The sequence below is a fragment of the Euleptes europaea genome, chromosome 14 (genome assembly GCF_029931775.1).
Source record: "Euleptes europaea isolate rEulEur1 chromosome 14, rEulEur1.hap1, whole genome shotgun sequence".
In the NCBI taxonomy this organism is placed as follows: domain Eukaryota; kingdom Metazoa; phylum Chordata; class Lepidosauria; order Squamata; family Sphaerodactylidae; genus Euleptes; species Euleptes europaea.
Window position 1 is genome coordinate 12,892,969 of NC_079325.1, and position 16,523 is coordinate 12,909,491.

General features: G+C 40.6%; 1 protein-coding gene across 1 annotated transcript in view; it reads left to right on the forward strand.

Moving 5' to 3' along the window:
- Nucleotides 1-2,574: 2,574 nt before the first annotated feature.
- Nucleotides 2,575-16,523, forward strand: part of ARHGAP32 (Rho GTPase activating protein 32) — a 166,902-nt gene continuing 152,953 nt past the window's right edge. The window contains exon 1 of the mRNA XM_056860465.1: nucleotides 2,575-2,682. Coding sequence (XP_056716443.1) covers nucleotides 2,575-2,682 — 108 coding nt within the window. The remainder of the gene's footprint in view (nucleotides 2,683-16,523) is intronic.

The window sequence follows — 16,523 nt, forward strand, 5'->3', positions numbered from 1 at the left end:
CCTGGAAGGGCTGGGGGAAGCCGGCAGCCGAGCGCTCCTGCCTCCCCCCGCCCTGGAAGGGCCGGGGAAGCCGGCAGCCAAGCGCTCCTGCCTCCCCCCGCCCTGGAAGGGCCGGGGAAGCCGGCTGCGGAGCGCTCCTGCCTCCCCCTTCCCTGGAAGCCTCCTGCGGGGGGCCCGCCACCGCCTTCGCCGGGAGCCCTGTCAGGTAAGCCTGCGGGGGGGGGGGTTATAAGCCGACCCTCGGCTTATACACGGGTGCCTAATTTTTCCCTATTTTTGGGGAGAAATTAGGCACCTCGGCTTATACGCGGGTCGGCTTATACATGGGTATATACGGTATACAGAAACATTATAATATTGGCTGTTTTATTTTCAGTCCCTTTCTTGATAATCCCCAACATAGAGTTTAGCTTTTTTCACTGCTGCAGAAAACTGGGTCGACACTTTCATTGTGTTATCTAACCCCCAGATCTGTCTAACCCTCTCAGTCTCATCAAGTTCAGACCCCATTAACCTATACTTGAAATTGGGATTTTTTTTGTCCCATTGTGCATCACCTTACATTTACCAACATTAAACTTCATTTGTCACATTATTGCCCACCAATTTAAAATTGGATTTTTTTATTTAAATTGCATTTTTTTTATTTAAATTGGATTTTTTAAAATAAAATGCTTTTGGAGAAAAAATCTTTCTAAAGATAGTTTTCTATTTAAGTTACATTATAGTCCAAAGGCTATTCATCCAGAAATAAGGATTTGTTTTTAATTATGTAGCATGAGGCTTTATATTTATGCAATGTTTAAATTTTGGGGTAAATGAATTCCATTAATCCATTCACAATGTCATGCTCTTCCAGAGGTTTCTGTAAGATTATTTGGGGTAGTTTTTTAACGAGAAGATATTATCACAGATGCTTGTTTTTGCAGTTCTCAAAAGTGTGAATTTGTGTCTGCAGAGATAACATGCCTTTTCTTCACAGGAAAAATGTTATAAAATAAATATATAGGGTTGAGGAAAAAACCTGAATCCCATTGTACCTTTGCAAATTTATATACACAGAATCAACCCCTTACCTCTTAAATGCTAAGTTCCAAGAGGTTAAATGAATAGATAGTTTCGAGTGGAATAGATCTGCACAAGTAGCTAAGTGTGAAGCAGTAAAATGAAAGTGCAACCTTGTGAGCAGAATACTCCACAAGTCTTGGGATCTTTGTGTAATAATTGTGCAAGTCAGTTGCATGTCTGTGCAACTCAGACTTGAGGCAAGTACTGAAGGCACTTCAGGGCTGGCAACCTCTTCCCAATCCCACTGAGTTCCAACAACTGCACTAACACTTAACAGTAGGCTCTTGAATGTAGAAGCAAATCCAAAGGGGTGGTGGTGGAAATAGTACTGGGATCTGCAAGACCTTGAAGTGCTTGCCAGTCAACTAATAAGAGTTCACTGGTTCCAGGCCCTTCTTCCCAGGTCTCGCCTGACATTGTCCAAACAATAAAGTCTCTACCTGGAACTTCAGTCCTACAGCAGGAATCCCCAAAGTTCTCTGCTCCAGTCCTTGGTCCCCCTTTTCCAGCTTTCCACCAGCCTGTTTCTCCTCGGCCTGTTCTTTGTGCAAGCCTGTTCCAGCCTAGGCCTACCAACTGTATCTCTCCTGTATCTTTGTGTCATCTGCAAATCTGGCCACTACACTGTTCATCACTAGTTCCAGATATATTTATCAACAACTTGAATGGCACCAGCCTTGATACTGATCCTTGAAGGTCCTTAACTTGGTAGCCCAGGCTAGCCCAGTCTTGTCAGATCTCGGAAGCTAAGCAATGTAGGCCCTGGTTAGTACATGAACGGGAGACCACCAAGGAAGTCCAGGGTCACTACACAGAGGCAGGGTAAGCCAAACCACCTCTGAACATTTCTTGCCTTGAAAACCCTATGTGGTCGCCGTATGTCAGCTGAGACTTGGCGGCCAAACCCCACCCCAAACAGTTGAAAGTCAGATGTGAGGTGGATGCTAACCAGGCTTATTGGACCTCCCTGCTAACTTCACAAGAACAATGGAATGACCTTCAGAAGGCACCCACAGCATGATGGTGTGCAGTCTTTGCCTTTCCTAGAAGCTTTATTCAGTATTACTGATCTTACTATTGAGGAGCAGCTCATAAACTACTGAAGAACCCTGGTGGTTTCCTAGAACACAGTTTAGAAACCACATTTCCTAACCATCAAATTCCCAGTCTTGTGTTAACAGCAACCATAATTTGGTTTTCATCGCAGTGTTACTGGGTTCTAATTTATTCTGTCTGCTTTATCGTGCGGTCTGCATATTTGCAAGTGCAACTTTAACTATAAATCAAATTCGGCAAACAGAGTTAACAGTTCTACAGTGGAAATTAGAGTCAGTATAAGTGTATGGGTAGCAATATAGATACCCATTATAGATAAGTATTCGTACTTTGGGAAGGAGGTAGCACCTTAGGGATTAATGGATTCTCTTAAAAGCATTAGAATATTAAAAATAATCAAAACCTAGAAATTGTAAATCATCTAATGAATATCTGTATATTCTGTCTAGGATGATGAAGTCTTCTTTACATGCAGAAGAGGATGATTTTGTGCCAGAGCTTCAGAGAAGTATTCATCCCCGCGAAAGGCCAGATTGGGAAGAGACTCTCAGTGCAATGGTAAAGCTTTATTATTTTTTATGCATTTCTGTCTAATGTAATATATCATGGATTACATTATGAGAATGGTGAAAGGTATTCAGGGCTACCAATGAAGAAAAGGATTAGATGATGATGCTTTTTGATATTGTACCATGCCCTGAAGCATGACTTGTGATTGTTTAAATGCTCCAAATGTTGCCATAATTTCAAGTCTGCATTAACTTCTGGTTTTCAGCTAGAATCCATCAGTGTACAAGAAATCATTTTATTTCTAGTGGAAACAGGGTCGTTTAACAGCTACAATAAAGAACAAATAATATTAACATAATATTACTCTTACCTGCAGACCAAAAATCCCCTGAATGTCTTGATCTCACTTTGCATTTTTGAAAGCTTTTCAAAGGGCTCATTCAAAGCTCATCAACCAACACACTGAATCTCTTAAATTTCAACCTGTTGGTGCAATTTCTTCCTTACATATTTAGCAAGCAGTACATGGATAAGGAGAGAACAGAAGTATGAAGGTTACTTTTTAACACAATTCCTTTTTACACGATTGTATCTGTGGGGAAGATGAAAACTGTTCGAGCCTTAAGGATACCCAGCTGTACTTGCTCTCCATAGCAGAAACTAGCTTAGCATTTTTATTGACTTGGTGATAAAAGGGTTTGCCATTTGCCTTGTTCTGACAAAGGGATACCCCCCCTTCAGCAGTTCAGAGATAACTGTTTTCACCCCTCACCGCATGAAACCCCTCAGGACAAGACCTGACAAAATATGTTCAACATGTTAGCAAAACATGTTAACATCTATATCTGTGGTCATTGTGACCACAATGGGTTAGATCCAGACTAATTTTTCCACTGATGGAAGGGGTGGAGATCATTTCCCCCTTCCTGATGCAGGCCCCGATTTGTCTCTCATGATGTTCCTTAGGGGCCCCTGTCCCTCAGGAGCAGCATTCTGGGTAGATCAATGAGCTGCAGCAGCAGGAGGGAGGAAGGCAGGAATGTTCTGTTCCACTGACGGACGTGTCTTGGTGACACCAGCCAACTACACCCTGTGCCCTCTGAAGTCAGCTTAGCACAGGCTGCAGACAAAGGTCTGAAAGAGGTGCCCCCATCCCCTTTAACATTCACCCTGATGAAGAGCTCTGGAGAACTTGAAAGCTTGCACAATGTGTTGTGTCATTTTGGTTGCTCTTAATAAAGGTATTACATGGGTTTTGTTTATAAATCTGGCTAACTCCCTACAGTTAACTATGCTTATCTTTAAGATACTGAGATAAGGAAATTATCTTCTTGTTACCTGTGTCAATTAGCACCCATGTCAATTAGCACCTACAAATCGGTAGGCTTTGTTTGCTTTCATTTCTTTCCTGAGCTGTAGTAAGTAGCATTTAGGTTTTTTTTTTGTTCACTCTCTAACTTTGTCTTAAGGCTGCTATTTCTTCACTTTGAACGTTAATCCTTAATTGGTTCTTGTAGGTTATCCGGGCTGTGTAACCGTGGTCTTGGAATTTTCTTTCCTGACGTTTCGCCAGCAACTGTGGCAGGCATCTTCAGAGTAGTAACACTGAAGGACAGTGTCCTTCAGTGTTACTACTCTGAAGATGCCTGCCACAGTTGCTGGCGAAACGTCAGGAAAGAAAATTCCAAGACCACGGTTACACAGCCCGGATAACCTACAAGAACCAATGAACTCTGACCGTGAAAGCCTTCGACAATATGTTAATCCTTAATGTTTCTAATGCATATTGGAGCAACACTAAAACACCAATTTTCCTTTAACTTAATGGTTTATTATTTACCATCGAACTTCAGGACAGATGACTTGTAAAGAAAGGAATGCGACAATACTTAGCTAAAGCTGTACTGTGTCCATGAGGCCTGGGATTGTCCTGGCCTATTTGCGGACAGTTTGTGTAGTACCAGCAGTTGTGCAGTTTACTAGCAAGGAAGTAAACAGTGTCTGCCCTGCTTGTACCAAGGCCTTCTGGGTTAGCCTCTTGAAGAGGCAGTGCACAACCGTGTCCCTCTCATTCCTCCATTCCTTTAGAATTATTTGGGACAGTGTAGACATATCCATATGCATGGGTAGGCAATAGTAGATTCATATTCATGTATTAATTTGGCAAATGCCATTAAAACATTCATATCAGTTACAGAATTAAAATTGGAGAATATACAATAACTAAAACTATAGGATATACGATTCATAGACAGTTTGTTTTATTAATTCGAAGTCTGTTTAAATTATACATTCTCCATTTTAAGTTGAGTTACCAAGCCCCAGCTTTGTCTGACGTATCTTATAGATTGCAGCACAGAATTTAGCTACTTGCTTCACCCTCTGGTCTGATCCTTCCCATAGGAGACTCCTCAGTCTCTCTTCCTTGGAGCTATCCTTTATTAGATTAAGGACAGGGGAAATTAGCTTGTATCGGATTTCCTGATAGAAAGAGGACCTGAAAAAGACAAGCGCAGTAGATTCAACTTCACCTGACTTGCAGGGACATCTCCATTCTGATCTTGATAATCTCCTAAATCTGCCTTCTAGGATCGCCGAGGATAGGGCAGAGCTTCTAGCAATAGGCAATAGTAATTGCAATATAATTTTTGCAACTTATGCAGGTTTGGGCAGGCTCCACATCTATGGGTTACTGTGCATCAAGATATATACGGATCATGCATTTGTTGTGAATAATGAATGCCAAAAGTTTTCCTTTTTCTGCTCTGTAACTTTTTATGTATCCTTTGTATAGCCATCGACATTGAATCTGAATTTTAGCACTGTTCTTTCTTTTCCCCCTAAATCATGCCTGCATGTACAAAGACAAAGAGGCATATACAAAGAGAGAGAGAGAGATCCCTTTGCCAGTAGTGGTGGTGGTGGTGGGGTACTTGTGAACACATGCATGCGCACATATGTGTATCCCCTTATTCCATAGTACCAAGAAAAGTGCAACTTCAGTTGGCCTGAGTGCCGTGTCGATTTAAATAGTGTTCTCCTTATGGAAGCAGAAGGAAATAGGGGAGAGAATATGACTTGGCCTGATGTTTTGTATCCCTGAATTAACACACAGACTTTTCTGTTTTGTTATCATTCACTTCTGTTATTGTGTTCAGTGTAGCGTATTTTGACTCATTCAAGGAACACAAGAGTTCAACCCCTGCTTCTGCTTGCTCATCAGCAAAGCTCTTATTTCACTGGCCAAAGGCAAAGTAATATTTTTCACTCTAACTTAACTTTATAAGGCTGATATGAGGATGCACTAGACCCCATCTCCAGTGTATGCTACCTTGAATTCCTTGGAGGAAGTCAAGGATATAATGGAACAAAATTGCTGCTGTATATCCTGTGCTTCTTCCCACTCAGACAGGCATGTAAATGAAGTTTACGGGGACAGGTGAGATGACATTATTTATTCCACCAGCATTGCCAGGTGGGATGGTGGCCGAGTGGGAAGTAACCATGCTATTCTGCCAGTGTTCATGCTTAGTTATGTGCATTACTGGAGAGGCATGGAATCGAACCATGCTTCATCAGCTTATGTGTAACAGAGAAAATTGTGGTCTTGTGGTGTTCTCTGAGGTTTAGCAATTAAACCATGTCATCACAGTTTCTCAAGGTCACCCACATTATTACAGTAGATTTAAGTAAAAAGTGAGGCTTTCTGTACAATACATTTTAAAGCAAGAAACTGAGGGGGAGGAGAGATTCTGTGGGGAGGGGGCACACTTTTCAGCATGACTTCGTTCCATAGAGCTAATACAATTCCAGTGAACCAACATATTACTTAGTTATACTTATATCAGACAGATCAATAATAGTTTTCATTCGTATTCATGTTTGAGATAGAAACTAAAAGAGAATCTCATATAAGCCATTTAAGGATGAAAGTGAGACTGTAAAGAGGGTCTTCATATTTTCTGTATATTTATGTTTTAAGTTTTATTTGACCTTGAAAGATTTTGGACAATTTGCTTAATGCATTTGTTCCTTGAATTTTCCATTTGTTTGATTAAATAAGTATTGGCACACATTACCTTCAGACATTGCGGTATAATGACTTTATATTCTTGTTTGGGGGTTCTAGCAGGGGAGTTCAGCTATCGTATACCCTTGACCGAAGAACGGTACACTCCTTCTATCTGGGATGGTCGTCCTCTTCCACCAAGCGCACAGCTTCGGGAGGGACGCACATGAAGCAGTGAGGGAGGTAGGGGACATCCTCCTAGCCAGCCAGATCAACCGAATCAACCCTGGCGATCAGTGGGGTGACATGTCGCAGCCAGATCGCCTTCACATCCAAAAGGAATTTATATCCCAAATGTTGATGGCTGGACTCTGCTTGCAGATCCTTAGCAACACTGAATGGCAAAAATAAGCTTTTCTGGTTTGTACTTCCTTTTGCTTTGAAAAAGGAGAGCTCAGTATATTGGGGAAGAAACTGAGTTGGCTTGCAAGTCAATATGGTAGTTCGGAATTGTACTAGTCATTAGTTCAGCGGAGCAAGCAGAGTACTCTTCAGCAGGAATTTCCTGCACTTAAAGACATACTGTTGTTACTGTACCTAGCCAGGGGTACAAAAGCTGTAAGAACAAATTGCTGCCGTCAGCCAGATTGTAAATAGGAGTCTGAGGACACCAAAGTCTTGAGCTCTCTGATATTAAAGATTGCAAATGTCTGATCAATACTTTATTAAACAACTTCCCCTATCCCTGGTATTAAAAGACTAACAACCTGGCAGGTGAACCTAAAGTGAGGCAGAGGGTAAAGGTATAGTTTCTTATTCAAACAGTAAAAGTCATTTATTATAGCAGGCAAACCTATATATGGCATTTTAAAATGGTACAAAGTGAAAAAAAATGGCAGATGATGACAATGGAGAATACAAAAAATTCTATGCTGCCTGAGGCCAGATGTATCACTTAAGTAAGGTCCAAAGCTTATTTAATTCGTAGTTCATTTGTGTTTAGTTCATAGATTAAACCATGTAGCTTCTTCAGCTTTGGGCATGAGTAGTGGTTACATCATGTTAACTGCTTCACTAGACAGAATGTGCAAAGTATCATGTTGCTGAGCAGAGATAATGGATCATTCTTATTCAGGCATGCTGAAAGAGAAGATCTCTTCTAGCAAGCCTTAACATAGATAAAATGGGACAAGGAAAGAACCCCATGCATATCTGAGAGTCACCAACGAGGAGAGTCATGTCCATGTGGGCTTCATCATGGGAAAGGCAAAGCTGGCACCGCCACAAGGTCACACCATTCCCAGATTGGAATTGTGCGGAGCCGTGCTGGCCATAGAGCTGGCAGAGCTCCTAACCAGAGAGACAGGTCTTGAGCTCACAGCCGCCACCTTCTACACAGACAGCAAAGTGGTGCTGGGCTACATTCATAACCAAAGCCGGAGGTTTTATGTGTATGTGGCCAACCGAGTGGAGCAAATCAGGAAGTTCACGGAACCAAGCCAATGACACTATGTGTCCACGGATCTCCACCATCAAGGATATTATATATTAAACATCAATACAGCAAAATCTCATGGCTCCATCTCTGTTATGAGGCCTTTAGCCTTTACTTTATGGCTGGCCACCATGGATTCTCCACACACCCCATTCTCATGCTTATATTAAAGAGGTGACCCTGGAAGAATTAACACATTTTCATTCCTATTTTTGCAGGCCTGTTGTGCTGCATTATTGTCTGTCATCCATGTTATAGCATTCTTGTATTCCTAGCAACTGTTTTGTAGAGGCTGATGCAGAGACGCAGTCTATTTCTCCCCATCTGGAAAGCTGCATTCCACATAAATTTACCTTGCCTTGAAGTACCCATACATTGGCACTTACAGAAGGCAGCAAAAATTATTTGCTGTGATGTTTCTTGATGTGGATTAAACAAGAAATGGAACCAAGTCTTTTGAAGCAATTTGTCTTTCTTGCTGCACTATACCCTTGGGTCTTGTTCATTTGGCATATATCTTACTGCTAGTTTAGTGAGCCTAATGCAACTCTTTCCTTTTTGACTAGCTGAATCCTTAGAGCATGGAATGCATAATGCTCTAGTTACATTTAACCATTGCCATGAATAAGTTCGGAATGTATGTCATGCTTCAGCAGACTCATCCTGGAGACGTACAGATATCTCTGCTCTCTGAGGGGCTTGTTTATAGCTGTTTGAGAGCCAAGACCATTCACAGCTGTATTTACCAAGTAAAGAAATAAAATGTGACACTGTTCACAGACATTTTTGCTGGGTTTGTGGTTGCATTTTAGATCTTATGCAAAGATGGTCCTTTCTGCAGCTAAGTTTTAGTTAGTGAATGTACCAGCCATTTATTTTAACACCAAAATATAGTTCAGGCTAACCTTTAAGAGACAGCAGATTTATTAATGGTGGAATTGTGATTTGTAGCCTTTAAGTGCTTTAACTCCTGCATAGGAACATGAAGGCAATTCTGGATAAAACAGGGTATTAAGCGGCCACGTGGAAAAGAGAGATAGGATAGGAATCAGAAGGGGGTGACAAGAAATGGAAGTGTAGATGAGAAATGCATACAAGTAATATTCTACTTTGAACTAGTAAGTGGATTAAATTTCCATTATACTAGCATAGGAATAGGACCTCTCTGCTTTCTAGAAATTGATTTTGGTATAGCCTAGACTATTATCTGTGATAATACCCGGTTTGCTGTGACATTTGGATGTTGTGTTTGCAGTAACAAATATGTTCCTATAGTGTAAAAAATGTCTGAGGCTATCACTTGCTCTGTTGTCTGTTCTCCTGAATTAAGGCAGATGTTCCTGGTCTCTATGGTAAGGTCAAACCCAATTAAATCAAAGTCCAGAGCTAAATAAATCTGAGATGGTTAATCATGGAAGCTGTCAGATCAAGAACATCTTTGACTCCACATAAAAATTATAGGGCCTATATTAACTTGGCATGTGACTTGTACACTCTTGTTATGTTTCAAGACAAGTATGATCTGAAGGGAAGATCACCTTTGAGTTAGAGAAGGCAGCAATTATTTTCTTCGTCAATTACTCTCCACATTTATACCCAAGGTACCTTGTGAAATGTACAGAATCACAGTTCTATGGACAATATCCATGTAATACTTTTTTATTGGGGCCAGCCCAACTTGCATAAAACATTATGGGAACTTTCAAGTTCTAAGAGGCAGAACTCTTCATCAGATAGACGCTACAACAATTTTAAAATGGAGTGGGGAAGCCAATTTTCCAGGTTCAGACCTAATAATTCTATGGACAGCCAGAGCAATTAATTCTCGATATGATTAAGGCTGTGGGTTCTTTACTCAGTGATGGATGTTAGAACTCTTTTGATACAAGCTAATGCAGAGTGTTGCTGGCCTTACAAAAAAGGTAACTTTTGATCACAACAAGCTGAGTACTTTGAAGCACAAAGCCTTTATTTTAAGCTGTCTGCCTTTTAAGTTTGTTTTGTTATTTTTGTAGTTTCATGAAAAAAAATCTACCTGCTCCACAGCTGCAGAGAATGTATTGCTTAGTTCTAATACGTGCCCTGAAAGGCAACCGAGACTTTCCCAGTGTGGGTTTAAGACAATAACATAATTGGTATGTTAGCTTCTATCTGGATTTGCCAGTTAAAAAGATTCAGTTATGTCATAATAATTACTTTAGCCTGGGCCATGTCTAACATTTTCATTTTCATTGGAAGAGAATCAACACTGTTACGTGGAGAACAAATCTATATTATCTAGTGAAGTTTGGCAGTAGTGGTCTTTCAAAGCTGTTTTTGTTTTTACAAAGCAGCAGATGTTAACCATTTAGCAAGGAAGGTGTCCTTTATGGTGAGAAATCTGTTTCATGAAAAATTCAGAAATTGAAACACAGCACACCTCTGTAATGCACTCAAATTGAATTAGCTGGATTTCTGTTAGAGAGGCTGTTTACTTCCATACATGCCCCTGTATTGTCCTCGTGTGCAGAATATGGCACTTCAGAAGGAACTCAGACAATTTATAGTAATCTTTGGTCTAATGAGAAAAGCAAATGGGAACATCTGTCTTCAGGAAATATTTTAATGGCAAGATATGGGCCAGGCAGAAGGACAGGAGATGTATAGTGATTACTCAACCTAAGTTTAACAAAGTGCTGTTAATGTTCTGGTAGAATTATAGGATGCGACTGAGCAATTACAGCATGAAAGCAGCTCTGCTGAAATTTTATGGTTCATGGGCTGCTGAGTCAGTTGTAACAGTGCTGTAGTAGACATGATTTTAACACAATCCTACTTAATGTATTAGGCGTGCGATGTGAAAGACCCTGTAATAGTGCTAGGGATGTGGAGTTAGGGGAATTTATAAGGGGTAATTTATAAGTTAGATGCACCACTTTGCAGCACATGAGACCGATTAGTCAGAATGGGCAGTTTCGGGAAAACCTTTTCTGGGCATTTGAGTAATATACTTCTAACAACATTATTGTCCCAAACAGAGAGAAGGGACCCTCTTGGTAAGTATCCAAGGTCCCGTCTTAATCAACATCCGTTTTACACTGTGATCAATAGTTCTTCTTCCATTCTGAAAGATTAAAAGATTGTTGTGTTCTTAGTGGAACTGGATAGTGAGTAATGTAGGAGGACTATTGGGAACTGAATTTTCTTATCTGCCTTTTAGTGGTATAGCATAAGAAAAGTTGCAGTTTAAAAAGCAGGGCTGGTACATGATAATTAAGACCTAGCTACAGCAGCTGTCAAATTTTGCCATCACTTGGCTGCCTAAAAATAAAACCATGCTTGTGGGGAGCTTTTATTTCCCACAGAAAATGAGACTTGTAATTGACATCTTCTCACAACTCATGTAAAGCTGGTACTTATCTTTTGATGTATCTCATTTAGCTGAACTGGTGAAGGTTGCCTTGCTGCTAATGGCTGTGTTGTGTCCACTCTCCCTCTTCTCCACATACAGCAGCATCTCCCTGCTAATGGTTGTTAATTGGTTACCAGTACCTTCAGCAATCCTTTCGTTCTTCTTCAGGTCAGTTGGAAGGCCAAGCAAAACTCTTGACTGACCTTTTAAAAGTTTGTGGCAGCAGAAATCCTGTTAGTGTAGAGACTGGTAACCTTTAAAATAGGTAGTGTTGCTAAAGATTAAGTGACTTTAAATATGATCAGAAAGGTGTAGTTATCTAGAATCCATTAATGGGGAATAATATCAGTTTCATCTTTTGAGGATATATTTGTGGAACGGGTTTGCAAGGGAAGTGAACATCTCAGAGCCTCTTTAGAACACGTGCATGAGTAGACACAGAAAGGAAGCTATAGTGTACAAAATTCTTCATGCATCATGAATTGTTCAGCGGTAAAGGAAAATATATTGTTCATTAGGAAAGGGTATGCTTAAAAATATAGCTCATCTGGCTGATGATTTAATAACTTGCACTACCATTCATGTTAGGATGTGAATCTGAATACATTTAGCATGACAATTAGATTTGAGTCCAGTAGCAGCAAGATTTTGGGAGTATAAGCTTTATTCCTCATCACTATGTATGGGTGTGAAAGTTGGACAGTGAAGAAAGCTGACAGGAAGAAAGTAGATTCCTTTGAAATGTGGTATTGGAGGAGAGTGTTACGGATACCGTGGCCTGCCAAAAAAGCAAATCAGTGGTTTATAGATCAAATCAAGCCTAAACTTCCCCTAGAAACTAAAATCACTAAACTGAGGCTGTCATACTTTGGTCACATTATGAGAAGACAAGAGTTGCTGGAAAAGACAATACTGCTAGGAAAAGTTGAAGACAGCAGCAAAACAGGGAAGACCCAATATGAGATGGATTGATTCAGTAAAGGAAGCCACAGCCCTCAGTTTGCAACAATAGGATATTTTGGAAGTCATTAATTCATAGGGTCGCCATTAAGTCGGAAGTGATTTCACAACACTTAACACACACACACACACACACACACAGGCTTTTGAGAATCAAAGCTTCCTTCATCAGATACCAAGAATTAAGGTGTTAGCTGTCTGGTGTTGGATTTCAAGTTTCATTAAAATTGATTTGATATGATTTTTTACTCTGGGTACTTTGGATGCAGGCATTGATTGTGCAAAAACTTAATTTTCTCTCAGTTCTCTTGTGCGTATGTGTCTTCATTTGCTTGTACTTGTGAAGAGAAATGAGGGCCTTGCACTAGAAATCAAGAATGATTGAAGAACTGGAGAAATCTAATATATCAAGATTGTTAATGTGCCATTGCTAGTTTTCTTAAGCTATTGTATTCATTATTGATATGGTCATCCGCTCGGGATAAGTGATCAATCTGCCTTTAGTAAACCTGCAGTAATGTATAAACCCAGAAGTTAAGGAGTACTTGGTCATCTCGCTCCCTGTTTCTTGGGCCATTCACTTGTTTATTCAGCCCCTTGGCTTTCACAATGCTTTTCTTGAACCACTTTAACCTTGCCCTACTGGCATCCAGTGCTCTCTGAGTCCTCTTCATATTTTCAGTATCCACAGTTAGTCCATAACCACTTTATCTCCGATTTCCTTGTTTTGTTTGGTTATTGAAAACACACACAATATCTAAAAGAAGGATCATGCTATATCGGTTTTCTGTATGCACAGCACCAGCATTAGGATTATACTAAGCCTGGATAGCCCAGACTAGCCCGAGTTTGGCAGAGCTTGGAAGCTAAGTAGGGTCAACGCTGGTTAGTACTTCGATGGGAGCCTACCAGCGAAGACTGCAGAGGAAGGCAGTGGCAAACCACCTCTGCTCATCTGTTGCCTTGAAAATCCCAATTGGGGGTGTGTGCCATAAGTTGGTTGCTACTTGATGACACTTTTGTATTATGTCAGTTACAACTGTGTTCTGAACGATTATTGTGCAAACTGGCTACTTATTGGTACAACGCTTTTTCGATTCTCTTTACAAGAGAACCAAGTACTATTTAGGTGCTGTAAAGCGGCTTTAGATTTAAGTACAGCATGATCATTGCTTAGTGCGTTTATACAAATAAAATATAAGATCTTTGAATAGGGCCAAGGGGTTCGTGACAGAGCTGCTTGCCTGCTTTGTTTGTTCTTGGTTGACTTCAGCCCAGTAACTTTATTTCCTTTTTGCAAGAAAGCAATTTTGTTTCACGGTTACAGACCAAAGGACTTCGCCCCTTTCCTATAAATCGGTTGTGTAAGGTACATAATAAAGACATTGAAATGGCTTATCAGCCACTGAAGGCTATTTTTAACCAAGCAGGTTGTAACATTCCGCAGGTACTTGTTTGTGGCTTTTGCTGTCAGATGCTCTGCTAAGAAAATTCGCATGCTTTCGGGGGGGGGGGATATGAATTGGAAAGTTTTCCAGTGCCCTAAATAAAGTGATTTATCATGTTTAATTTCACATTTAGTAAACAACTTTTTTTTTAATTTAAAAAACTATGTTAATTTTATGTCCACATGTGAAGAAATACTTAAACTGAACTATTCGATTAGGGGAAAATAAACTGAGTATGGTTTAAATGTTACATTCAGTCAAATTCAAATCTTTGTGTGGAAGTTATCCTTTTAATGGAAATAATACCTGCAAATAATTTAATGACTTTATAGCATGTTTTTTACATTGTGTAAATTTAAGGGAGAGGGAACCCAAAGAAACTTAACTTTTGACATTCTAATTTTAGCACACCCCAATACATTTTTCCTACCCCTCAGATGACAGAAATTAAAGATTCATGTGCGATGGTAGCTTAGGATGCAGCGGTTTGCAACTGTTTCTCAAGTACTGGGTATATTTGCAATTTTTCCGTATTGAAAATGAAAATATGTATGCTTTTAAATTCCATAAGTAAGCTAAATAGTATGTTTTTACATTCTAAGTTATAATGATGCATTTTATGTTGTCCAATCAGTAAAAGAAGTTTAGATTTGATAGGAAAGTGAGTATTACCTATATTTACATTTCCCCCCAATTTCAGTTTTTTTCTTTGGGGGAGGAGGCTTCTCCCCATGGCTTCAAAATTTCTGGAAATGTTGCATCTCTAACCAGATACACAAGAGCAGATTCTCTGAATCAGTCTGCAGTTGGTAATCATTAGGAACAAGGCTAAGCTTAATCTACTCAAGAGGAAGTGGTTGAAGATGGATGATCCAGTTAGCCTAGGAATAGGTAGTATCTGGGTGTGAGCATGTTCCTGGACTAATTCCCCCCCCCCCCAGGCCCCAGAGCTGGGATACTTATCTGGACATCAGCGGGAGGGAAAGACACTAGGGAACAGGCTACCTGCCTAAGGCATACAAGGGATTCTACAGGAACCAGCCAGCAGATGACTGAGGAGTAGGGTTCCCAGCTCCTGGTTGGGAAATACCTGGAGATTTTTGGAGCGGAGCCTGAGGAGGGCGGGGTTTGGGGAGGGAAGGGACTTCAGTGCCATTGAGTCCAATTACCAAAGCAGCCATTTTCTCCAGGTGAACTGATCTCTGTCGGCTGGAGATCAGTTGTAATAGCAAGAGATTTCCACTACCTGGAGGTTGGCAACAGATCAGGGAAACAGATGAGGCTGGGCGAGGGCCAGATGTAGAGGCTATTGGGTAAATGGGGAGGGGTGGATGATTGGTTCCTCAAGGACAGAGGAAGTATGAGGAGGGAAATAAAAGGTGGGCTTCACAGACAGGCCGGGGAGGAAGGAGGCAGCACAATGCCAGGCAGTGAGGCTGAGTGCTGCTCCACCGAGGAGAGAAAGGACCTGTGGTGCCCAGTCGGTGGCCTACCTTCCCCAATTCTGAGGCCCGACGATCTCCAATGCACAAGGCAGGATGGCAAGGAGGAGAGAGGCCTTGCTGAAGGGTGAGAGGCTTTGCTGAAGAACAAGCAACGGGTAGGTTGCTCCTTCTTTTAGGGACATAACCCTCCTGAAAGAACAGGTTCATAGAGGTGTTCCTGGACCCAGCATTTTACCAATGTTAAAAGAACTTCACTGGTTGCCTATTAACTTCAGTGAGCAATTCAAGGCATGAGATACCTGTCCTTTAAAGTGGTATGGGGTTAGGCCACTGTCTACATGAGCTCCTCCCCTCCCAAACATATTCTTAATTTTTGTTCTGTTCCTGGCCATTAGGAGTGAGGAGTGGTGGCTACAAAGAGAAGAGCTTTTTCGCTGGAGGAACGCATCCTTCAGAACACTTTCCATGCAGATGTCCACCAGGTTTCTTTGGGGGTGATTAGGCTCATGGTGGGAGCATCTGTTTGAATGCTGAATGCACACAATGTACTTTTTTATTGTTAATGGTTTCACTGTTTTAATGGTGGTGATCACTAGTATTTGTTTTAGTCCAGTTTTTATGTGTAATTTATAGTGGCTTTCATATTTGCATCATTCTTGTATTCTCTTTATTGCAAATCAGATCAAAAGGTGAGAAAAACAAGTAAATAAATGCATAGAAGAAGGTCTTGATATTATTATTTTTATCATTACTCGTCAAATCTAACCTTCTATTAACTATTTGGATAAACTCCTCAGCTCTATCCCATCCATGTGTAACTGAATTTTTGCACATTCTTCCCTGGTTGTCATGCCCCACCTTCCTTCTCCTTCTTTGTTGTTTTCTCTGTTGAAATTTACCTTGTAAGTTTGCAAAGGCCTGCCTCATATTGCATTGTAATGTACTATAAATGAATAACATGGCATAAATAATAATAATCGGACTTTGCTGAATTTATCTTCTCAATCTCTGATTTGGAGCCTGAGTTGCCCGTCTGAAGGTTGCAGAACTATTTGCTTGAAGTCTACATGTCTCTGAGAATTCAGTAGCAACCTCACAGTTTGTTGATTTAGCCATTATCTACAGTCTGATCAGCATAGCA